We start from the raw sequence: 27,260 nt of genomic DNA, 5'->3' as shown, positions 1-27,260 counted from the left end.
TTTCTTCCATATAATTATAACTCAACGGTGTATTTTTCCATTAAAACTTTAGGTATATTACATCATTCCGAACATACCAAAACCATTTCAAAGATCCACAAACATCTGTAAAGAATAAAGTGCTCTCCAAATACCATTAAAAAGTACTTCAACATCCCAAATTAGCTTGCAGCTTGATTGTGTAAGTACCCACATTTTCATAAAGTTAATCCTTTAAGACGCGTGCTTGTTGACCAACATAGCTCGATTTAGATCTGGTCTGAAAATAGCCGCGTTACACTCAGTACTTGAAGCGGTTATAATGAAACTGGCAGACTTGGCATTTGCAATTCATGCATCATTGACGTCAAATGCTTCCAGGAAGTTTACTGATCAATATCTTAATATATGGAGCGAAATGGTCATAAGAAATGAAACTATGATTGAAGCTAGCGCGCCCGTGAGTTATTTAGTCTTGTCTTGTTGGTTTCAAAGCTGAAATTTGAAAAAACTTACATAAACAAGGTAGCCTTGGCCGGCTTTAAATCATATATCTCTAACATAGTTTGAATTAGTCACCCAAAAATTGCAATTTCAGTTATTCATCATATAAATCAAATCACGAATCAAAGTACCTATTACTACTACTTTACTACACTAAATAGGGACATAAGCATCAGCATATACATCTACAGTAATAAAGTTAACGCTATAAGTGTGAGTTGAGTAAGTAGGTATGTAAAATAATAAACTGTCCTTTACATAATAAGAAAACCAACACAACAGGTTAGCAAGTGTTATTACAGAATAACAAGCTCTTTTCTTCTGTAAAATGTTCTTAGACTGTGCGTTACGGTACTGTTATTATTATTAAGAGTCCCTAGTGCCCTATCGAAGGGCAAAAGAATCTGTATTCTTTACTTTTCTCAGTTAATTTCATAACACGTCTAAAGTTTTTGCGCAAAAATCTACTATGTGCTTACTGAAAGATTCTTGTTTGCATGTTAATCGGTAATATGCAGTTGGAAATGACCTTTGAAGATAAAAATAAAAGGTAGGAATGAAATAGGAAACGATTTTTACTGCTGCACTAGCTAGGAAATAGCAAACTCAGGGAAGACAGCTAGAGTGCTTAAGCTTGAGAGTCTTTTGCACTTCTTCACAGCACCCAGATGAAGCTCAAAGAAACCAAAAGTCAAGCTTCCCACTAAATTCTGTATAGTTGATGATGATTCTGAAGCCACGTAAAAGCCTTACCGCAAATACGGTACTTCAGCTTATAATAACAGAGCAAGTAAGGCACCATTATGTCAGTAATTGCCGAGGCGCTAGTGTATAGTTACATAAGTACCGAGTAATAGCACATTGTCTCCGTAAACTGATTGGTTGCGTGTCCTTGGCACTGACATACATGCGGTTTGTTGATCGACTCATTACGTTAGCACTATTAGGTAATGAGTCAGCGTTGCACACGCGTTTATTATGATGGTGAAGGTGAATTGGCCATTATGTCAACTGTGAGATAAATTGAGGAAAAATATATTATTTTGAAGGGTAAAACACTATTTCAGGATGTTCATTTGAAGGGCACAGCGCATACGTCATCCGTGCTACTTAAACGGCCAAAACTGTAATTTCTCACTATATCTACGTAGTCAATAAGTCACAGCTTATTTTCAATTGAAGGCAAATAAGATTTTGGCGGAGACACGTTTTTACTCTACGTGACGGCATTTTGGAATCCATTTTATCAGTTTCCTTGTAAATCTTGACAATTTAAGAGTTAAAGTCAGCTGTAAAAAGGAAAACTAATCAAGAATTATGTATATTTACCGTACCTGCTACATATTTCATATGCCTACCCTAGGCGAAATAGGCTGCGCTAAAATTTTACAACTAAGACCTACACTGCTTTGTGTGAAATAAACATCTTTTATCTTATGAATTTCATAGAGCTTAATAAAGAGTTAATAAGTTCATCAAAATCTTTAATCGATTATACAATATGCATGAAGATATTGTATTTCAATACATGTTAGCATAATAGTTACGTTTATAATAAACATAAGATAATAATCATCATAGACAATTAAGTAGAAGCACGTATGTCATAACGGTCAAGTGTTTGTGTTCATTACGACGCACGCGGTGTAGTAAACACAATTATGATAATTGTACGACAGACATAACTATGCAACGTTACACTGTTCAAAATTCATGGCGAGCATTTGTTTGCGATGTCAAATTGAACGGGAATACTTAATTAAGACTGTTAACTGAATAATGATAGGTGTATGTGAAAATTTGTAAAGAACTATGTAATATTGGGAAAAAAATAAAGAATTCTTATAAAACTGCATGAGATTTCATGTGTAGGTATCACTATTTCTGCACTTTCCTATATTGTTAAAGACAAAGTGCAATTTTTACAAAGCTTCGCGAGGCTTGTTCCGCAAATCATACAGTTTATAACTTACATAGAAAGCCATCATGTGTGTTGTAGAGTAAAGTAAAATATGAGAATTGCAACGATGCTTGCATGTTCATACCAAAGTTCGCTAAACTTTGAGGCCTCTTCTTATGCTTAGAAAAAAATACTCACTAAGAAACTTAGACTTAAATTAATAGTTGTGTTTTATTACACAATGTTCTGCGCTACAAGTAGAGCAAAAAATCTTAAGATCAAACTCGATTAACGACACCTATCGCTGTATTATTAAAAACTTCTACATAGTAACTAATCTTTTAGAACCGGTCTTTAAGCGCCCAGCATTAAAAACATACATAACTTATTGAAGCTGCCACAATATTGCAACAAAATAACACACACGTTTCAAGCAAGTCTCTTAGCAACCATAATCAGTGGATATCTACAAAAAGATGAGGAAAAAATAAGACAATGGAAAAACGCCTACGTTCGTTCTCTTGTTCCTACAAAGTATTCTCGTACTACCCACTCAAAAGTTTGGTCGGAAATAGTTAAATAATACGGTACAAAACTTGGGCGTATGATTAGAAACTTGAAGGAACCGCATTCGAAACTAGAACAACGCAAAGCATAGTTTGGAATTGCGGTGACGCGAAACAGATTGCACTATTCTTCGAAGCAGTACTTTGGTGGCCAAATAATTCCAAGTGAATAAAAGAAACAATTAAATTGTTTTATATCCGCAGCGAAAATGCTGCTCCAGTTTCAGTGCTTTGCACTAAAGCAAAACAAAAACGCAGTTCTGGAAAATAATAGCTCGGCTTTTGCACGAAATAAATATTGTGTTAGATCTGAAGGAAAAGAGAAATGTATTATACTTTTTATGTATTCTCGACGAAACAAGCTTCTAATTAAATTCCCAAAGCCAACATTCGTCTTTATTACAAAATTATTTGTCTAATGAAAGTTTTATTAGGTAGTAACTTCTTTTAAATTGTTTTTGGTGCAGTTTTTTCTTAGCAGATTGAAAAATATTGTTCAGTTATATCCTGGCATCGTAGCTCTTGTACATTAAGTAGATAAAAAGTTTAGAAATGGCTCCCAGTATATGAAACTTATCAGTTACATGGATGGTTGTTATAATGAGCATAATTTACTGATTAGCAACCATGTTTGCGTTTGTGGGTGATCTTTAAAACTCGTTTTAGCTCGAAGTTTAATATGTAGTTATACATACGTAGGTGTTATTTAATAAATGAATGTACATAACTGAAACTTTTCTAATTTCGTTGCTCTTTTTGTACAGTTTCATGTCATTTCTCTTTTTAATAACATTGTATTCAACTTTGAAATTGCTTGTTGGAAGGTCTTTTTCATTTAAGAAAGTGTAAATCTGCGACGACGATCTCATTGTGTCGTTTTATCGTCACAAAGCAACACAAAATACTTTAAAAACCTACTCATACAGGAATAAAACTAGCATTTCAAATGATTTTATAAAGGATATAAACTCAATACCAGCAATTATGCTAGCCGAGCTTCAGCTTTGACTTGCTATCATCAACTTTTAGTTCGAAACTCAACAAATTAAAACGCATTGTCTCACTAACTGGTTCAGGTTTCTGGCGCATAAAAGCTCGAGAGGATTAAAAAAGAGTCTGGAATTCATTATTTCCTTTTTTGTTGAAGTTAATAGTTCCGAAGCTGACGCGACGAACAATACCTGTGGGGTATGAAAAGATTCATTTTAATTGCCCCACAAAATACAATTAGTGGACGCTTTATAATAAACTTTGATTCCGTTAAATACACAATAGTGGTTTGCCTTCATAATTAACGATATGTTACGGACATTTAGAGGGTATAAAACCCGCCCCCGCAATATTCTGATATAAAGCTTTAAGCTTGCCGACCGACCCTTAGAAAACTTATTAGAAAGCATTAATAATGTGATTATACGATGTGTAGTTGTTTACAGCAAACGGGTAAAATTTCCAGTATTTGGTTGGTAAAATCTATTTTGGTTAGCTTGTAGAGGTCTATTGAAACAAACATAAACAAACTGTAGTGAAATTTCTATACAAATGGACAAGTCCACTTGTACCTGAATGCGTTATAAACCACTTTCTTATTTAACTACATTTGGAGTGGTGAAGTCACAATGAAATTATCAAGATATATCCTTATTGATCGCAAACTAAACAAGATTTAACTTTCCAAGTTTCCAAATAAAAGCGTACTAAAATAGAACTTTATCGAGTTACAAGTGTGTTTCCGTCGCAGCCCGCCACTTGCACTGCACTTTCGTCCTAGCGGCGCATCGGTCTCGTCAACATAACCGGTTTCCATCTTGTTTCCATGCATTTCTCTCAGCTGGTCCGCCTACGACGATATAAAGCCTTTGATGCTCATAATGTGGTTAGCTTTGAAGCTCGCTCCAAGATACAATCTAAGTTATTAAGTTGCGTTTAATTGTTTCTTTCGTGTGGCTTATGTCGTAATAGTATCTTCTTACTGATTCAAAGCAGAGGTTTTAATTTAATTATACGCCTTTATTACATTCTACATTTACATCAAATAAAACAATGAGGATAAATAACGTAGGCCGTTTGTTAGTTTGTAGACCTCGAAATAGACTCCAGACGAACCCACACAATATTTATAAATAAGACAAATTGATGTTTACGCCTAGTTTAGCAAGTTTACTAAACTTGTTGGAATATAAAATTACATTATTACCTGGCATGATTAGACGTGTGCTGAGTCACTGGCTGGGCAACAAGACCTGTGTGCCCACGCGCAGGCTCGGGTAGACGGCGAAGATGGTTATTTGCTTAAATACTTGTTATTTACGTTTATCTTTATGGACTTCTAAAGCCTAGCCGGATATACTTTGTAATTAAAATATACCTTCCTACGCTTTCGTCAGTTTACCCTTAAAATGATATCCTAAATCTTTATGAGGATGAGAGGAATTTAGTCGAATCGTTTAGACTTAGCACTTACTTATTCAAATAGCATCGTGTTGAATGAAGCTACAACAATATTTAGATTACTTATCTAAGCGACAGATCTAAAGACAACTGTACAAGAGAATCGATGTCTCTCAGAAGAGTGGCACTCTGTTTCTGACATGACATTCCAATCCAGTTTTACTACCACTTTTTTAAAGGCTTTCAATCATCAGGATGGGCTATAAAGCGTAACAGGGACACCGCGAGAGTGACGCGTCGCACACGCCCGAATAGCCCTTAAAGCGAAAGGGCTTGACGCGACACGGTCGCCCATAATGGAACCCATTTGGAATCAAATTAACTGGGACGAGTGTGAACCATAAAATGGAATAGTTCCGTGTTTCTTGTTAATTAGGATTAACATACTAGAGTGTATACGAGCTCGCGAATAGCTGTTAATGTCGGGTAGGAATTAGCATTCCTTGTGATATACTATCGTCACTGTTAACAGGAAGGAAAATATCTTACAAGATGTTTTCCTATCACACATTTAAATTCTTAGAATCCGTTCTGGGTAAATGGCAGGCATGTTTACTTGAAAACTCTTTAGAACGTGCTGTATTCTTTCACCGTGTTTGTTATGTAACCTGTCAATACTTTTTTGTTCTCATTTTTGTAAAGGTTTATTTTTTGTAGAGATCATAGTACGGTAGCATATGCCTATATCGTGCAAGAAAGAAGTCATTATACGCTGAAGCACATGCCAGCCTCACGTGGTAAGTTAGTGATATAATTTAATCATCAAATTAGATACTTAAGTACAAATCCGTGAAGAATTACCAAAACAAAGATGTCAATCATCATTTTTTAAAGAACATGACGTTATACGACCTTCAATGTTTATCTTTACGTTTGGTAAAAAAAGGTTTGATATAATTTAAAGGCTTGATGCGGGTCAGATAATAGAATTTACAATTCTTTAGGCGTTCGTATAGATTAACATAATGTCTCAGACAAAAGAAACCTTATTGCAGAGCAATATTCTTACAACAAATAAACCTCCAAAAAGAATGTATACCATGTAAGTAGTTTTTCAATGACTCAATTTCTCTATCAAAGATACAGCAAATATTTTTATCAATAGCGTCTTTGGCAGTTGAATCAACAATATATTTTTCTATCATGTCGTAATTTTATTTCACCGTCTCGTATTTCCTTGGCTCGTGTCCGATTTTCCTTTGAGTTTCTTTCAACCGGTTGTGACGGACGGATGTCCGATGCCATGGATGTCGTTGCTCGTATTGGGGTCGTACATCCACGTACAGGCACACTCCTACAAAGCGCAATATATGACCTACAAAAACATATGTGTACTCATTATTTTTATTTAATAAGGAACTTTACGAAATAGTTCCGCTATAATTAGAATTTGATAAATGTTTCAAAGTCCTTCACATAACAATGGTGCTACGATAAATTCGCGTTTCTTGGTAAAGCAACAATAAGTAGATTAATTCTTCCCACAGCGAATGACATCATGCCCATGTCAAACTTGGTTAATTTCAGTTTATTCGGTTTTACAAACTAACCGATGTTTAGATCGTGCGACACGCCATATAGTCGTAATTTAATTCTGAAGACCTCTTCTATACTATTCATAAAAACATTAAAAACATAAAATTGTAAGCGTGAAGGGTGGACCTCGGACTTTTTCTTTGGCAGTCATTTTGAATAGTATAGTAGAATTTTGTGACTACAACATTTCTTATTGTAAAATATAAAACCATTCAGATGAAACTTAGTTGTAAAATCAATTAGTGGTTTCTGCAAAATGAATTCAATTATGAAACAACGAATTGAATTCTTATAATTAAGACTACGACCCAAAATGCCAGTAGCTTTACCAATATGTAAAGAATCTTAATCGATTCAATTAAAAACTACAAACGAGTCCCAAATAACTGAAACGATTGCATATCGGAGTTTTAACAAAGCTTTTTTGTTAAGATATTTCAGTATTATTATGCAAAATGTAATAGAAATGTATCCTTGACCCGTTGTGTCATTTTAATACACGTTAATACGAGTCACGCAAACCGTGCTGTAATTATAATTAACTTCCATGTTCTAATGAATGGTATTACCATATACACCGTAAAACCATAATGGAATTTGTCAACTACATATTTTTGTATGTAATATTTACGCTTATAGAATGACATTCATAAATTATCATTGTATATTTATACAATCTTGGAAACATTTCTCGGATATAACAACTAGTCAAGGAGTAATAAAAATGTAACGAAATGACCGATCAAGAATGCAAACACCTAGAAAGCTTCGAAATTACACCAAATCGATCATCCACGTCAAATCCGTGGCAAAAGCCAGAGATGCACTTAACCTTTTCACCGCCACGGACGTTAAGAGACGTAAAATTGAAAATCGCTCACGACGCCATCGACGTGATAGCACGTCAAAAATATCACTTTTTTATAGTTCAAAATAAACATACAACAATACGTTTCAAGTGTTTTCTTTCTCCTGTTATTATTACCTAAACATATTTATTACATTATTACACAAAGACATATAATAATTAGACAGTTGTACCTGAAAAAAAAACAAAGTAAATCATCATGCAAAATGTATAAATTTAGCCCGCAAATCCACGCCACAGACGTGAAGACGCGTCAACTAGTGATGTGCAAGGAAAAGGACTACAATCTAAACACTTTATGCAATATTTCGAAAACAAATTGAAATACTTCACTCCTTTCTGAAAAAAAATTTTTTTGTCTGATATGTTTTAAATTAGATTCAATACAAACCTAAATATGTAATAAAACTACCATATCTAGTGATAAACTCATGACTAAATAAGTGCAAATCGATCATTTTGTGGCAACTCTCGCGCATCTCTATTAGCGGAATCCCTTACAGTGCTTCGTACGCCACTGACGGAATCAGACGGCGCGCTCTGACGTCACCCGCGCTGCTGGACACTCGTAGTGTTGTTGCAATACGTTATTAATAATAGGTACATAAATTCTTGTGTATAATAAATTTTTCGTACACCATCTGCGCCACAAAAATGTCTTCAAGTCAAATGACGACAGAAGAGCTGTTGAGAGTGTTAGAAGGTGTAGAAGATGATGTTACATATTCTGAAGCAGAATCTTTAAGGAGTGACGATTTAGAGTCATAGAGTTCTTTCAAACTGTGTTTCCATGTTACTACATCAAAATAAATTTTATAGACTAGAAAAATATTACGAAAATTTTATTTCTACATTTATTAAAATCGTAAGATACGAGTACGAAACAATTGTGCAAAATTGAGTATTGATTATAATTTAACGTATTCAGATGAATGATTAAACGTAACGATATATTATACTTCACTCCGACTTGCCACACTGGTACATCTCTAATATAAGGCGGCAAAATTTGAAATCGCAGCGCTGACCACGCCAGTGGCGTTTCTTAACGTCAAAAGGTGTCGTCACAACTGGGATTAGTGCTGTGACTTTTTGAATAAAATATTTGAATTAAGTACTTTTTTTATGCAAATTGTTCGTGTATATCATTGTTATTTTTGGGTAATGAGTACTGAGTAGTGTAAAGTTGACACATGGGAGAAATTCAATAAAATTTTGTGGTACTTTTATGCAATTTTTACTCATAATATAAGAACACGTAAAATTAATCGAAGTTTTATCGATATACACTTTTCCCGTGACTATTATTTTGTAGGTATAAACGAAGGAATTTATTGCTTGGCGTGGGGAACACCGATTTTCAATATTACTCTGGCGGTGAAAAGGTTAAAAGCTCTTAACGAAGACAATCACTTTCAAGCCCACATAATATTTCTAATACACAACTTTCTCTTCTCCCATAATTAAAACAAAATCAAGACTCAATTAATAATGCTAAACATACATTCACGTACAGTTACGATCAGATAGTAAACAAACAATAGATGCCAGTTATTGATGAGGAAATGTCATGTCAGGGAATTGCGGGTAGTCGTACCTGGGTACGAGTATGTCTAGTACTGCACTGTCACATGTCACTTCAGCACGTAACTGTACTTCATACCTTTCCTTACTGTGATAGTGGTCTCGCATGGTTCTCGAATGGTTTGTCACCCAGTATGGAAGTATAATTCCGCAATAAAGGTGCGAGAGCGACTCGCGCCGAGAATAATTCATGAGCTTTTTTAAATTTCAATAAATCTGTCTCGTCAACGCGATATATGAACTTTGCGAGATGTTTCAAGTATTTGCATACATTTCACATTCACACGGAACCTGCTTCAGTCAGCACTTATTCAGTCCGTCGTACATTGTATTTACAATGCATCTATTATTCATCGGTGTACGCGTCGTGAACACAATATTTGTTAAAGCACTTCGTTTTTACCATAACTTTAGACACGCGAGTTTCGCGCCGCAACATTTACATTACTTATACTTACAATGTCTGTTCGATGATTGAGGATATGAAAAATGAAGGCACATTATCGCCAGCCACTCTTTCTTTCATGAAAACAGGAGAAAGCTTTACAGATCAAAACATACATTCATAAACACATGTAATATGGAGCTAAATTACAGGAAAGAAGTTACTCTAACACCTACAAGAAACTAATTCAATCTTAAGATCGTTTACATGTACCTGTCAATTACCTTGATTATACGTTACATTCTAACTTAGTGATGGAATATATGACTTGTATTGCGTCGATAGTAAAGGAAAAAGCTATCTCGATTAATATGTTAAATGGTTTATCGATCGTTATGTATGTAGTATCAAACTACAATGCAATGTCCAGTGAAGTGAGTCACGGCGTGTTATTATACACCAAGTAAAGGCGAAAGTGTTAAGCGAAAGTGCTTGTCCGTTTTTGTGAATCACAAGCTTACGCTGCGTAAGTACACGTGATCTGAGAACTCAGACAGGCTTCTAAAAGGTCAAATTTCACTGGCATTAAAAAACACCGCATGTTTTATCAACATTTAAAATTAACTTAAAAGGGTATGATTTATAACTGCATACTATGTTGCCTCCGCAGTGCATAAGTTTGAAGTTCTAGGAAAACATTCGTTAGTTCGTGTACGTCAGCTTGTCACGAACATTTAACTCTGAAGTCGACTCTTGACAGTCCCTAATGGATTAATAATGTTTTACATTTCATTTTACTGCATTTCATATGCAGTAATATTGAAAAAGTACAACTTTATTTCCATAAGAACGAAAAGTACAAATATGAAACGTACATAGGTGAGCTGAGCGAATGATAAACAGGAGCATACCTACATAAAACCCATTCTTATAAGTTATGTTTCAGAAATGTCTCAAATTTAGAAACAGATTATCGTTGTGTAATAAAAGGTACAGTAAACTCATCCCATAAGCTATATTATGGCATATTAATACACAACAAATTTAAAAAATCCTCTCTGCGCCCCTAAAACCAAATTGCCAACGCCTAAAATTGCTCTGGGGACAACTTAATTTCAAACGAGTCTACGTCGAAGTTTTTATTATGATGTTGACAGGCGATTTCTGGCGCCGATAGTACCATAGACAATAAAGAGAAAGGACTAAAGCATCAACATGAAAGCATAGTCCATGGTCCGCAATAACAATTTATCAAGTTTATCTGATGTCTAGACAACTCCTTGTTAATGAGAGATGGTGTTACTCAGTGAAAGTGGAGTTCAAACGTGGAGTATGAATTGTTTCTGCATTGAACACTGTAATTGCCATAATTATCCTGTCATTTTGAAATGGTGCAATTTAATGTAAAAAGAAATCGATGGGAGTTTACAACACGTGAACTGCAAAACGAAATAAAATATGAATATACCAATTATAAATCTTTGCTTAATAATGATTGCCAAAGAAAATTCCCTATAGTTATAATTTTAATCACGAACGAAAAAAGTGCGGGGCATCCAAACGATAAAATTTTCCGGTGAACAAACGTTTCCTTATTCCATAAAGAAAAGGTTCTTATCAATATGCAGTGGAAAGCTATGGTTGTATGCAGTTTGCATGACAATGTACCACCCGCAACCGCACTCGTGAATGTCACACAACAGGGTTACTTGGCAGGGTGGCTTTTAAAAGTTAGTAAATTCAGGCTAGTTGAAGTACATTTGTCTTTATTACGCAATAGATTTTTCTTTGTAATGCAGAAACAAGTGACAAGCATTACGTGGTTGTAATGGTATTGCAATCTTATGAATATGATATGATCCGAATAGGATATCAGTTATTATTTCGAGTGAATATAATATTTTATCACAGCTATCGAATTACTGAAATGTTAAACGAGATTCAGTTACAATATGAATAGCTTAATTCACTTACAAAAATATTTACAAGGAGGATTTTTCTCAAGAAAATCCTCGTTGAAACTGAGGACTGCACATATGTGTGCGCACAACCTACATTCGCGCAGTCGTTCAACGCGCATGTTCTGTGAGCATAGCCATAAAAGATCATACCGTTCCTCTCTGCACGCGTTAGTAAAAATGGTCAACAAACTGAGTAAACGGTACTGCGTAACTGAATCATGCGTTGGTGAGGCCAACCGGCTAACTTGCCGTTCAATATAAATGGAAACACAGTTTCAAGAAATAATAACAAAAGTGTACAGCGAATCAAGAGAAATTTTAAATGGTTAGTAATAAGTTTATTAAAAAAACAAACTAGATAGCTAGGTAGGTTTAGGTGTGATGGAAATATAATGCCAATGTCAACGTTCGACATGGTGAAAAAGAGTCCCGGTCCCAGTTTTTAGAACAGAAAAACAATCGGGCAAAACACAAACACCAATAAATAACTCAGAACTGCCAAAGCCAAAGTCATTTCTTTCGTTGGCTATAAACATAATGCTTCAGACACAACAATAAATTCACGTTACATTCACATACATATCGGGAAACCTATGTAATAAGTAGTAAATCCAACTACTTCTTAGAGCACGACTGTAGTAATCAATTTCACTATGTTATTGTACCTAGAAGTTGAATAACCTTATTCAATCTATAAAATTTATTTCTGTTGATAATCCGATTACACCGTTAAAGTAAAAATCTTTTTACTTTTCGCCTATTTTAACACGTAACAATGCAAACTATAAACATCTTTAAAGTTGCGTACAATGATCAAAGTTTTAAAAACCTTGACACTTCTGTTTTTGGTCTCCAAGAGAGATTTATTTCTATTAAGCTTTGAGAGGCAATAAAATCGTCTTTTTATGCCCATAATGCCCTCTAAAAGAATTAGTAAAACCTTTTGTTTTGGAAACGTGAGTTGAGTGCTCGAGTAATGTCACATAATGACGATGCCATATGTTTAGAAATATTTCCAGCTCAACGTGTGGGAAATAAAAATAGGAAAAAACTCGGGAGATGTTTGCGTGAGTGATGAGTAAAATAAAAGGCAAACTGTTTGGTTTAAGCTCATTCCTTTCCGTAAATCTAAATGAGTAATCTGGATTAGAAACTGTCTCTTCCGCAATATAAGAATACCAACATAATTCATCGCAAATCACTAGAGAAGATCTTGATATGTCAATATTCTTTTATAGAGGTTCAAGGCATACTTTTACGAGGGTCTGTTAAGAGGTTTACAGATAGGCTTGACATAATTCTGAGTTTTCTCACTAAGCCTTTGTTATTGAGAATAGGGTGCGGTCCCCACAATTTACTTAGAGACAACACGTGTTTGACCTACTTAGCAGTTTAACGCGTACCTATTTGTATAATGATGACAAAATGTGATGTTATAAATCATTTTTATACCGAACATAAAACACAAACTATTTTTAAATATAGCGTCAAATATTTCCGTACTACGAGCAACAAACATTTTTTATTCCACTCATTTTATCATCCCAATATTCAGATATATATGAACTAAATCTAACTTTGCTAAGAACTCGAAAAAGAATAACAATATTCGTACCCGTATCCCAAATGGCACAATCAAATAACAAGAATGGAAAGCAATGTGTATTGATTTTACCTTCGAGAACTGTACAGTAACATAATCGGTATAAAAGATACCCAAAGGGATTTTATTGACATTTATAGTGAGCTTCTAACAACCTAAGTTTATTCAGTGTTGTTTGTGTACTACTTTATTTGAGTATTAGTAACGATTGCTTAATAAAACGTATACATTTCAAATACATTTTGTTACCCAACATTTTATTTATTTATTCGAAAACATCGATCAATGTCTCTTGTTAAAAACGTTTAAACAAACTACAGAAATTGTCTGTCAGTCGGTAGATAGATTACATCAATCTGCAGCTTTCTTCAGCGCTATCGATTGTGGTAGGCCTCTCGAAAATTAGACCTAGTATTGAAGCGGCCGAGCGCAGCTGTAGCTTAGGGGGTCGAGATGAAAAACTGGGTTAAATGTGGTTTTATATCTTAGCATCAATCTAGGTAGAGTCTGTCTAAGAAATGTACAGATAAGATCACGCATGCGCGCTTAAAATGATTGACTATACATCATATAACATAGAACAATCGGCATTCTTCCCACGTCAAAATTCACCTAGTCGCCTTTAGTGACCCAGCCAATTATGAGGGTAGAAATTAATTAGAAGCGGCTTACAAGCGTCTTATTAATAGAGACTAATACTAGTAATCGAACAAGTTTCATTAGTGTGTTTAATGTAGAAAAGAGTTAATTCATTATTCATTGAAAATAGAAAGATTCCACATTCCTGCGCGTGCTGCTCTCGGAAGCGAAAATAAATCTAAATGAGGTAAACGTTGTATGAAATATGTTTACGGCTTGCCGTTGCCGTAACAGTATACTGACTAAGACCAGATATCGCCCGGTTACCAGCTCTGTGTAATTTAACCAAATTTTACAAGGATAAAGTGAATAATGAGGTGTCTTAACTCGAATTGTCAAAGAAAAATTTCCTCTTTAAATTAACCACGACTGATTTAGGCCAGATATTTAAATTAATATCTATATAAACTGGAAAGAATGGACTCATCACGTCATCAACGTAAGTATGTAACAAAATTTAAATTGGGTCCCCTAAAATTCACACGATGTTTTCATAACCCCAGTTATACCAGATATCGTTTGTCCCAATAAATCCCATGACAAACGCTCGATAAATAATAGCGTGTGTGCATTAGACTGTGACGACATATATTCAATATTCGATTCTTTTGCATTGAACAATGAAGACTCTATGCAATTGTCGCAGCTGTCATGCTCTACTGCGCCACAAATGTGAAATTAAAAACTAGGTAGGTTCCGGCGTTCATGTAGGATGCGTTTAAAGTCCTGAAGACATAATAACGCAATCAATTTCAACATAAATAATACTAGCTTGTATCAAGGATGTTAGTTTGCTAATTCATATTCTTTTAATATATTGCCGCAACAAAATAACAACTTTTAGCAATGGTATTTTGTAATACATTTTATAAGCCGATCCAAATTCCATCAATATCCGTTCAAAGCGCCGGATTTTCGCTGATCTGACGCCATCTAAATCGGAATTTGGCACCTCGGACGTTCAAAATGAATCTTATTCTGTTGTTAGGAAAATAAATTATATATTAACTTGCTTTTATCACACCAAGTACATGTTCAATCCTATCATATCGTCTATTCCATGATAGTTATTCACGCTAGTCCTCATTCTATCCATAACATAACTTACATAAAACTCAAGTGTGTTACTCTGTGATTACCTTACACCTTAACATGTGAAACCCGTATCATAATGCTATAGCGTTACGATGCCCGCCGAACAACCGGTTATGCTAAACTGTTTACATCATTCGCTCGAAATACATATTGAATGCTGGTCGAATACTTTCCGTTTTTCTTTTAAACTAAAACCATGAACTAGTCTGTGTTTACAAATACAATGCAAGGAAATATTCCACGAAGCAATTGAAAACAAATGCATCGAACTGCCTCAATAGACTACAAGTGGCCGACCTTGCCAGCTATCTTAATTTATTCAAATTCGCACTTGCTATAGTAAACTCTACCAATTTTTTTACGTCTAGATATACAAAAATATATTCTTGTAACCGGAACTCGACTGTTAGGGTTTTATATCAGAATGCTGATTGAACTAATCTTTCTTCGTGACCTGATTCAACATAAATTGTTGATTGCCAAAATTATTATACAAGTTCATCTATTAGGTACGCAAGCTTTTATAAGTTCTGTATGTGTATTGCATCACAAGTTTATTTACGGACTTGACACGGCCGAAATGTTACTGATTGGGCTGCGCGCACGCTGCGTAAATGGCGTCTTACTCATAACTTTATTATAATACCGTAGTAAAACAAAATCAATTTTTTTCGTGACATTTCAAAAAAGTGTCATAAAATATACCTTATTAAACAGTAATTTTAACCGATTCTGGCAAAATTATCGTACAGCTTAAAAACGGGTTGGGGACTCAGCAATCATTCATGGACTTGTAATTGTATTATTTTGTAATATTTAAAGCACACCATAGAAAAAATATAGGAGTATTTGCCTTTAAACTTTCCTTTGAACCATAGACAACATATTTTTGTGGGCTTAGATGAACATGTACCACATCCAATCAGTGATACTTACTAAATCTACGAATGCTACAACAACAATATGAACCAGACATATTTTCATCAACAAAACACGTACAAGTATAAAAGTTGGTACATCATTCAATAGATGGTGATATTTGTGCGTGTACATTGACAGCATCACAGTATGATAATATCCGCTCAATGATTAAACTGCGATGTACTGCGTCGTTGCGGTGCCGACGTCGCGCCCGCCGCCCGATCCTGGAGACTCGTTGCTTTAACTGCTTATGTATGAGGAACTGTATTCATATCCTATAACATCTAACTAGCTACGTCAGTACATACAATGAAAAGATTCTTATCCATCATGGTTATATCAGAACATAGAATTAAAAGACTGCTTAGTTTTGGACGAGGTTACAATCAAAGTTATTGAACCGAATGTGTGGTGTCTGAGGAGTGTCAATTGCGAGTGCATAATGTTTAGCATTGCAGTGCAGTTAAGGACCTCGCCCGTCGGCTGGGTAACCAATAAAACAAATGACAAAATTGTACAGTATACGAGGTCCTGGTAACAGGATGAAATAATTTTTCTTATGATCGAGCACACGAAGGGGTCGGTTTATTGTCCTCCCACTCCGGTGCTTTTCGTTAATTTCCGGCCAAATCTAGAGCAATTTATTACGAGTTACTCTCGTATTCCCAGCGAGACACCCCTTCCTCGTTTCAATGAATGCATTGTTAATGGCTGCGGCCTAGCACCGAAATTTTTCAAAACAGAAATGCATTCTGCCTCATTGTTATGATAATTGAGTTTCGAGCTTAATTCTGCTACAGATTAAAAATGGACGATGTATTTTTTTAATCTACACTACGTGTTCGAGCATAACGCTGAGTTGTTAGTAAGGATTTATTTGTTTTAAGCCGTTTTGATTCTCTTTATAAAACAGATATTAAATGCATCGTCACGTGGCTTACGATTTTTTTTAAGTTTATTGACTTTCATTGGTGCAATGACTATCAAAAAAGAATGAATACAATTGTGATATTGATTAAATATTGTTATTTACTTTATCCAAGATATACGTTTGTTAGATCAGTCAAGATCAAAGACTAAAATAATGCGAGCATTTTGACGATAAAATGCTAAATCCAAGGTCGACCCTTGCGGTACATCAATGTACCGTATTTTCATTATAATGGGTGTTTATTCACGGACCATTTATCTACATAAAAAGAGAGTAAGCAGCGAATAGCGAAGGGCGAAACACGAAGAAGTTATTCAACAAAAATAAGGTCAACCTTATAAAACGCCTCCTCAAAATATTATTACGAAGATGATATAATAATCCTTCATGGCCAAATTTACGTACTGATGCTATGACATACTAACTAGTATTATTTATTTGTTTTGTAGTTCACTTTGTTTTGAAGCATGTTGTGTATTACATGTTCGTAGAGATTTTATATGACTTTGCATGACATTGCTGTGTCAAATCTTGTGTTGCTCACGCAACGGGCGTGCCCATGAAATTAGTAAAATTAAAAATATTAAGTAATTTCTAAAAGACAAGCAGGCTTCCATTTGCTAATTGACACAGTAGCCGATTAGAAACGAGAAAATGGGATTTTCTCAATAAAATTTTGATGAGTTAAGAAAACATGAGCGCAGAATAATGTGCGCAACAACGGTAAAATTCTATTAGCGGAGGCCGGAAGGCATTACGTGACCGGTGCTACCAGTAGCCGTCTCAATGCACTCTCTGAGGATGACTTCGCTCGCTGCAATATTAGCTTACAGTCTTACACCGTCACAACCAACGCTGCTTCCGCAATGATGCTAAATAGGACTCGAATGAAAATGCCAATGCAAAGTTCTATTTTGAACGGACGATTATATGCATCATATTCTTCATATAAAGAAACTATTATAACTTTCGAATTTATAATTTCTAGTAAATGTATTTAAGCCTTGAGTAAAATTGTTTCAACATTATTGGTATTCCTTTTCGTTTAAATGACTGGTTTCGAAATGCTTATGCATTTTTTACACAATAATATTTGGAACTGCGGAATCCCTGTTACCATCTTCTTAATTCGAACCTGGTTTTGGAACATAAAAAGCAATAAAATATTGCTCTGTAGAAAGGCTAAATCTCGATGTTTTTGAATTAAAAAAGGAAACAATTGAGACTGGAGAGCAGTTAATGCTGTGGGGCCGGTGGTAACCATGGCGTATTGTTTTATTTCCACTCGGCTGCCCATCTGATGACGTCACGCACTGCCACCTTCCGCTGGGTCGTGTAAAGGAGACCACGGATGCGGTCAGCAACAGAAAAGGGAACATGATTTCCCCATTATTTTTTAATCACGATTCACAACTCTTTGTTTGCAAAGTGGCAAAGCAAAAGTAGTGAAAGAGAACAACTATGGTTTATACAGAAAATATTAAATGTTGACTTTTGTTATTTGATTTCAATAGCCGTGAAGCTTTTTGGCACAAAGCTTTTCTTCGCCTCAAAAGACTATACAATAGAGTAGTTAGCCATGAACAACCGAGCTAACGCCCTCATTTGGCATTGCTTGCACAAATAGCCACCATCTGTCTAGCAAAGGACGTTTGCCGACTGCCATCTATATTTATAATGCATTCGCATCGTACTGTTAGTAAAAGTTTTATTCTCATACAATAATGACCTGAATAAAATTGTCCGTGTGAATTAAAGATATTTCGCGAGAAAATCGGGTTGACTTTAACGACTACGTTTTCATGATATACGGGATTGAGGCTGTACATAAAATGTCACTTCCAATCGCTCGTAGTACCCGTTTATTTATATAGCCATAAAGAAAGTACTCGATTCTACACGTATAAATTACATGAAAATATACGAGAACACTTCGAACTCTAGTAATTAATGTCCTGTATAAGTGTTAGTCACGTCTTAAAAATAAATTTAACCATAGCTGTCCAAAAATGGTAATAATGTTATCCAACTGCACAAAGAACGCGTAAAATCAATAGTAGGTCAGTAGACAAACTATTTCTCTTGTGTAAAAATGTAAACAAACCGCTCGTAAAAGAAACGAATTTAGCCAGGCATCGTTCGTTACAGACGAGACGGCTCAAATTGCTAACCCAAACGACTCGGAGAAGTCTTTGAAAACAAACGCGAGTTTAAGTAAACCGGATTACCGCTCTCATAGACATAATAGTTTATCGGCTGAGCAAGTGAGCACTCGGTCACTCCAGTATCTTTCGTAGTCACGCATGCAGTTACATCACGACATGCTATTATACAAATTGCTGGAAACTGTGTTATGAACACTCGTACATAATATTTTTCATCGTCTCTATTATTTGTGTGCGATGACAGATAGTAGCAGCGAGTGATTAAGATCAAGTTATATCGGAAAGTGTAGTATGTTTAGATAACACTCCCGAAATATCCACCACTTGTTACACGCGTACGGTTTTTGGTAGCCGATCGATTATTTTCGTCGTACCTCATGGCACGTCATGGAATTTTTACCGTTGTAATTTTGCATAAAAGCTTCGCAATTTTCCGAAGGTGCGGTACCTTAATTGTGTTGAAGAAAAGCAACTAGCCGAAGTTGTTTTCGTAACGTATCGACTTGTCTTCACTTATATCGTGTAATATACACCGACATTTAACTGATGTACTAAATGTCGTTAGCTCAGCTTGTTAACTAGAGTAAATGTGTGTGCCTCGACATTTCAGAAATGTCGTTTGTTAATCTCCTCGCTACTTTTTACTTTCATTCTGTACTAAAATAAACCAGCAGAGCCGACAATAGCAAAATGTCAGAGAACGCTTTCACTCGACCAGAAACATGTTAGAGCCACCGACAGATATGAAAATAAACAGATTAAAACCGACAAACAAAAAGGTTCAATTGAAAGGTCTGTTGTCTTTTATAATAAAGAAATATTATCCAGCGCTGCCCAGCGGTATGTGAAAGTGAATGAAAACAAGACGGTCTATTCGCGTCTTATCTTTTAATCTTTTGTTTGTCATCAATGAAATACAATCATTTGTTTATGTTTGTAATGCAGGTGACAAATAAAGAAGCAACAAATTCATTAACATTTATTGTTATCTGTGCATCGGTGGCATGGAGTAGTTTGTCAACAATGGCCCCGCTATCGATTAGAGTGCTGCTACATACTCGTTACGGCTTCAATGGATCAATTGATATGCATAACTGCTCTGCATCTAAACGACATACATTGTAGAATGTAGATAGCTCCGTACAAGTGAAACTCATGTATACATTAGCGTCTGATTGTCCGATCATAAATAAAATATCATAGTGTCAGACATGTAATACATGCGCGTTAATTACGGTAGCTGCATGGTTAATAACGAACTTCATTGGCGCATTACAGAAGGGTGGGATGCCGTGTAGTGGAATAATCAAATTCATTCACGCTACACTCTTCCTCTTCGCTATGCGATATTTATAACCTCTCTACAATATTCGCCACAATGTTCTCTCCCTGTTGATAAACAAAACACTTTCACTAGAAAGGATAGTGATGATGTAACAAATTATTTCTATTGCAACTTTACCCGTAACGTGTCTAAATTAACCCTCCATCAAACTGTAGGGAGGAGTAAGGCTTCTTCATCGCTTCAAATTTCGTGAATGAAACTTTAATTTCCTTTCTACCCTCCTCATGTGAATCCAATTTCACTATAATATTTCCACATCAAAAAAGTAATTAAACTTTCACTGTATATCTACTTATTACACACGACCGCCCCGTTTAGAGGCAGAAGTAGCAATTTATCTTTTCAGGTTAGTAGGCGATTTCTGTTTCTGACAACCACTTTATGCTGATCTCCCCTGATCTGTGGGTTTCATATGAAATATACACGGACAATCTTTCTCTTAATCAACGATGACAGCTCTTTATTTGTTGGCTACAGACCCGAGGGGACCGTGCTTATGTTTGGAGTTCGATCCCTCCACCCTCTTGAGGGCTGACGTCACGTCGAGAAGAGAAACCCCTCAAGGTCGCACGAACTGTTTTGATTCGATAACGCCTTGAAAAAATATCTAAAAGGAAAAACATTTTACTTTGCCGTTTGTTTAAATTGCCATAGTTAAGTTGAAAGAAAGGTCTTGTGGACAATAACTTAAGTTAACGATGTTTATGTCTGCTTATAACCCGGGAGCTGAAGTTATTGCCCACTTAGAAACTAACTTCATGGTGCCATTATGAGTGGAATAACGATTTTTCTAGTGAATAAACCGCAAGGTGGGTCGGCCACGCCCTGTGGGTACCCACAGTATCTAATAGATACAGTCATAACGTCATGGATCTGCGACAACGGCCTTGACCGCAGAGGTTGAATCATAACAATATGACTGACAAAATTAAGGATATCTTCTATTTAGATAATAGGGTCCGCGGTTGTACTTAACTCATATTTTAAAACTGTAGTGAACTAGTGTTCGCAAATGCTTTCTGTCGCGTTAGTTTAACTCTATCAACCATTAACATCGAGCGTTTACTCGACATGCAACGGCCTTATTGGATTCTAAACTGTACATTAAACAGGCCAATGTCTCGCAGAACAAATCAAATTATTTATTTATAAATGGATGACTTATCACTAGGTATGTATCGTAAATATAAACTTATATCATCTATACTGCAAAAAAACTACTATTAAACGTTCTATCAACTGCAATCGAGTGATTATTTGCTTCAAATAGTCTGAGAATTCTTTTATCGACCTTCGCTCCCAAACTTTATACCGCCATTCCACATTAACGATCCCAAAGCCGAGATTGCAGGATACAAGCAAGGTTGGGCTCAACCCACGGTGCAATAACACAAGTTCATTGAATTAGGCCGGCTTGCGACATTACGCGAATTGTGTAATAATGCAGCAGATGTTTGGGAAAAAAAATCACTGTCGGTCATTTTACGTCATCCGTCAATGGTATTCCTCTTTTATTGTGAACCATTGTAACGTGAGCTGTATTTTTAGGGCTGTATACAATATAAACATTAACCAGGAATGTGTTTTGAATATTTTGTTCGAACATCTGCATGGAGTTTTGTTGATGGGATTACAAATACCTATACAACAAGTTTTTGGAAGTAGTTTTTGGAATCAATCATATTATTCTTGCCATCTGTTTCCCGGCCTTGCGTTCGAACGGGATTTCTATGATGCGCGTGTATCAGCTTGCTTTCATCTATATAATTTAATACGCCTTGACATCTTCCTCATAATCAATCGGCAGTTTAATCGCCAAATACATATTTCCGGATTAATTAAAATCACAAAATATACTGGCCATAAACATGTCAATAATAGCCTTTAACGTAATGAAATAATAAAAATCAATGAAATCATTGTGAATGACGTAGCCGCTATAATTAAGTATTATTACTTGCAATAATAGCAAGGACTTCCACCATGAATGCTGGCAGGCCTGGTCAATGATGTCATGATGTCATGCCAGTGTCATGACTCTGAGTTGTTTGTAACATGTGTGTGGGCTAATTAAAGATACTGGCATTTAATCTTTGTTTTTATCTCTTTAATTGACTATAAAATAGACACTATGGAATTGATTTTCTTTTATCTTATAACAATCTGCTTTGTAGAAATGATAGAGCAATTGTCTGGTACAAAGTAACTTTTTACCTAATTTTGCAATGTTGTCAGCAATGCAGTGTAATATTAGTATGTATTTATTCAGTCAATATATATATTTGCTTTATAATATAACTTAAAAATACTTAAGTAGATCTTTTGGGTCGTTGAGCCAACAGAGTAAGTAAGTAAGATCTTGCTTAGGTAAATGTAGTTGTAGACCCCAAAAATGTTTTATAAAGGAACCATCTTCTTGACTTGCATTATTTTACAATATCTTCAGAGTAGTATTTGATGCATCATATAAAATCATATTAGGTACATAAATGACCTTCAATAAAGCCTGACATCTGACAGTTTGACATCTCATCAAGACAATGCATGTCTGTAATTGTGTCGCTAGACTAGGTCAATTAATATGGCCTTATTAGCACTTGCCTCTCAAATATTACATCAGGCATATAAGAGGATTTCCCTCCTGTTACACTCTTCCCATTAAAGAGTGGTATTATGTCATCTAGATATTAAAATCTGTCATCATGGCATATTAAGTAGATTGACCATTTTTAATTCTAATTTTGCATATGAGATTTTAGATGAAGAATACAAAGATTTTATCAAACAAAGATTAATAATAAAATTGTCTGTTGTGTCTGCTACAGATTCTGCAAATATTTTTGCAAGATAAGGACTGTTGACACTTGTGAATATAACAATATCACATATCTCTACTTATCAGTGTGACTCAAAAAAACGTTACAAAAAACAGGTTTTTTATTTGATTCAAGATTTATACAAAAGTACCTTTTTACACATGAAATAAATTATTACACACAATAGCAAAGCTTGGTAGCCTTGATTTAAAACCATTAATGATTCAAGGTCAAATCATCAAAACATATAAAGTAGGTGTTTTCAATGACTACATGTAGGTAGACAGAGATACAAAAATTAAATACTATTGACATGTGACTCTACACAATTGACAATCAAAGAATAGTTTAAATAGAGTCAAGAACAATACTATCAATAACATTGTTTGTGAGGATTTAAATATATCTTCAAGTACTGCCACTTCATAGCTCTATGCTGCGAAACAGATGTGGAACGGTGATTAAGACCTGGCCAGTCAGAATCTCTACATAGCAAGACATTAAAACAATATATTTAGATATGATCTGCAATGACATCATGTTTGCACGAAAATCGGCAGTAACCCAGAAAAAAACGCCGCATAGTTCCGCCCAATATAGGTCATATCCCCGTTTAGTGACCACCTATCCAGAGTAGCCCAGTTCAACACATGATGCGCGAAAACACCCTAGCTTTCCGCACTGTTCCGATTAACCGGCATTGCCGCTCAATACCGGCCGAGTAGCTTCATTAAAAAAATTACACATAATGCCTGAAGGCTTAACCGACCTAACACTGCAACTCTAAGGTCAGAGGATGCGAAAAATCACGGCGAAAAAAATAATTTAAAAGTCATATCGGTACCTGTTTACTTTTGTTGTCGATCCCGTTCGCCTTGCCGTCTGGTACATTGCCGTTGTTTTCCTCACTTTTTTCACTTTTCACACCCTCCAACGCCATATTCAAATGGTTATTTTATTCACTGTCATGCGAGAAATGTAATAATTTCTCTTATATCACTGGACATGAAATATTTTGTCACAAATTCAATACGAGCAAACACTCCCATAGACAACGGGCCGTCACAACCCACAACGCGTCGCAGTGGCGGACGCATTGAGCGCGAATGAAAAATGAAACGGATTCGCTACGGGAGAGAGAGAGCGAGCCAATCGTGGTGCCAGGGAGTCGACCAACCGTCGCATTTCGCCAAACCTGGAGACTGGGAAGTGGGAATCATATTAAAATCAAGTTGGCGAAATGTCTTACTACTTACATAACTCAAATAGGTACCTATACATTATCTGCGAAGATCTACAAGAAATCAAGCAATATGTCTTGTAAAATATAAAGATTTAATCTTATATGAGTATTATATGGCTAAAATATAAAAACTACAACAATTTAAGACACGTGAAATAATTTACGTAACCTCTAAAAATATACTGAGTCAAAAAGTATATATAAAAATACTTTGTTTTATTTTATAACTTTTTTGTTTTGATTACTTTTGATAAAACGTGATGCTACCAGGTTTACGAAATTTGAATTCTCCGCGTTTTTTTAAAAATCATATGTTCACAGATAAAAATATGATTTGTCGTTGAAAAGTGTCTGTTTTTCTTTTAGATTTGTTATTTCTTTTGTCAAATACTGATATATTTATTTAATGTTATTATATAATAAGACTATTCCTTAATAATTAAATACCTACATTAGATTTAACACTTTACATTTATAAACTAGCTGAAAGAGAAAAAAAGACGAAATAGTTGAAGTATTATGCGAGACCTAAATATGTTTCTTTTAACGCCATCTGTCCGTGAAGTTTCGGATTATTTAAATAATAGTTTGTGTAGTTCACGATAGATTGCTCTAGTACAATGTAGAGCCATGTAGAGCTAACAAAATGCGTTGGATGAATAGGTAATTTGTTGAGAATCGTTTTCTTTCCTATTCGAGTTATGATTATTTGGATAAATTTTAATGGAATTACTATGACAGTCATGTAAAACTTAGTAACTTATGTAGTAATAGTTTACATATTAACTAACACAATTTTATGGTCTAAGATAACTAAATTGTTTTTAAAATTTGTTTCTCCGCAAACAAAAGGACAGTAACTGCAGCATCAGAATCGTATTAATGTGGTTTGAATTAAACACGTAGTTTATTGCTATAGGATGGGCCAATTGCACAGAAATCACAGCATAAATAAAGGATAACGAATCCGATACAGAAAGTGATAGCAAAATTATGAAAACATTTCTACTAGATAAGTTAACCGACAGTTACCTAATTAGAAGTGGTGAAACCGCCAATAACTCTTAAACATACATTCTATAAAATTCTTGTCACTGTCTTGCCAAGCAATTCGGCTCTCTCCGAACATAACTTAGTAGGTACACATTGAACATACATAACATCATGCCTGTTATAACCAAAGGTATATTATATAGAGGTGTATAAAAATCCACATTTCGCGATTAAAAATGGCAGTCTCACCTCTCGAAAATTATATAACCTACTGCCATGCCATATTATAGCAAGCGCAATATGACGTACCTTCTAATTGAATGAAAATTAAAAAAGTATGTTTACTAACTGAAACACTATCTTGCGAAAATAGCGCGTGCGCATTTGAAGATGACATTATCAGTTCTATTATTTATAACTCGAAGGTTTTGTTCGCAGGCTTTGTCAATATCAAACAGCCAGTAGCTTTGCTAGTCTACAATTATATCATTGTTTACTGTCTTCCAAAGTAGGCTGTTTTCTGTATTTTCATTATTTTTTGCGCATGTGAAAAACGTTTAATTAACATATTTTAACGATGGATTATCATTTGGCAAGTAATTTTAGCTAGAAGAAATCGATATGTTATTGTACATTTAAAAAAATGATTTAATAGATGCACTTTGAATTAAGTATGTGGAGTCGCTAATCAAATCGTTTACTATACAATACATTTATACAGAATATAGTGTATATTCGATCACTTATGGAAATCAGTCAGATTGTTACATAAACATAATATATTTCACACTACCATAGAAAATAGAATACCTACCACCGTAATGCAGCAGTGGTAGTACCGATGTGGTAACCTTAGCCACTAATCCATATGCACTTTTAAAGAGGCTAAGTAAATCGATAGGTTAATTTATCTATATCTAAATCTAGTGGGTTAATTAATCACCTGTACAAAAGCAGTATTTTTTTCATTAAGTCCAAAATAATGGCATTTTCGTCTATTAATTTATCAAAATATAATAACGCAGGTAAACCGGGCCATATCCCGGAATGGCCGCCAGAGGTCACGTCCTGTAGCGGACGCTAGGACAGATACACAGATAACGCACTATCTTTGTACACTCGACGATAGAAATGTAATGCTTTATTATGGAATATATTACCTTTCATGTCGCTAAAAATGTGTAAAATAATCCAGATTAAATGGACTTTTTACTATAATTTTACACCTATAAGGTTGAACTAACTTTCGTCCTACCTAGGATGAAGCGAAGGTTGTCTTTTGTGATATGGGTTTAAGTGTTAAACTAAAGTTAAGTTAAAAGAGTTTTTATTTTCTAACAAGGTTTGAAGTTTTTGTGAACAGTGTGTGTTTTGACCATGTTAGGCTTTACATGACGCACTTACAGGCTAAAGAAAGCATGCAGACAAGTTGTAGAAGTATCGCCAGAAATACGATAAAAATACAACTGGAGAATACAACTTTCGAGAGGTAGAGTTTTTAGATATTAGTAAAACAAATCTTAAAGTAATTCTTTGAAGCTCTATCGAGACAAACAGTCACCTAAATGTCGACTCATTGCAGAACAACACAGGTTCATTTCTGCTTTACTATGTGTCTTACTTTCTAAATAGATTCCATCCTTCCAGTACAATAATCGTTACATCTAATGACTGTATTGTAGACTTGTAAATGCACATCAAAACAAGGCCTTCATTAGTAAATAGTAATTAAGTACATACAGTTCATTAACAAAATTATCATTAACAATTTCAAA

At 35.0% G+C, this 27,260-nt stretch overlaps 1 protein-coding gene across 3 annotated transcripts in view; it reads right to left on the bottom strand.

Moving 5' to 3' along the window:
* The window catches only part of LOC142983936 (uncharacterized), a 136,394-nt gene extending 112,041 nt beyond the window's left edge, over positions 1-24,353 (bottom strand). For 2 of the 3 annotated variants that reach the window (XM_076131152.1, XM_076131150.1), the window contains exon 1: positions 24,094-24,353. In XM_076131152.1, coding sequence (XP_075987267.1) covers positions 24,094-24,189 — 96 coding nt within the window. In that variant the 5' untranslated portion in view covers positions 24,190-24,353. The remainder of the gene's footprint in view (positions 1-24,093) is intronic. The other variant, XM_076131151.1, reaches the window with a different exon arrangement.
* Positions 24,354-27,260: the final 2,907 nt, after the last annotated feature.

Source organism: Anticarsia gemmatalis, chromosome 25 (assembly GCF_050436995.1).
Source record: "Anticarsia gemmatalis isolate Benzon Research Colony breed Stoneville strain chromosome 25, ilAntGemm2 primary, whole genome shotgun sequence".
Lineage (NCBI taxonomy): Eukaryota > Metazoa > Arthropoda > Insecta > Lepidoptera > Erebidae > Anticarsia > Anticarsia gemmatalis.
The sequence above is the reverse complement of the archived record's forward strand: the minus strand, read 5'-3'. Positions and strand labels throughout refer to the sequence as shown.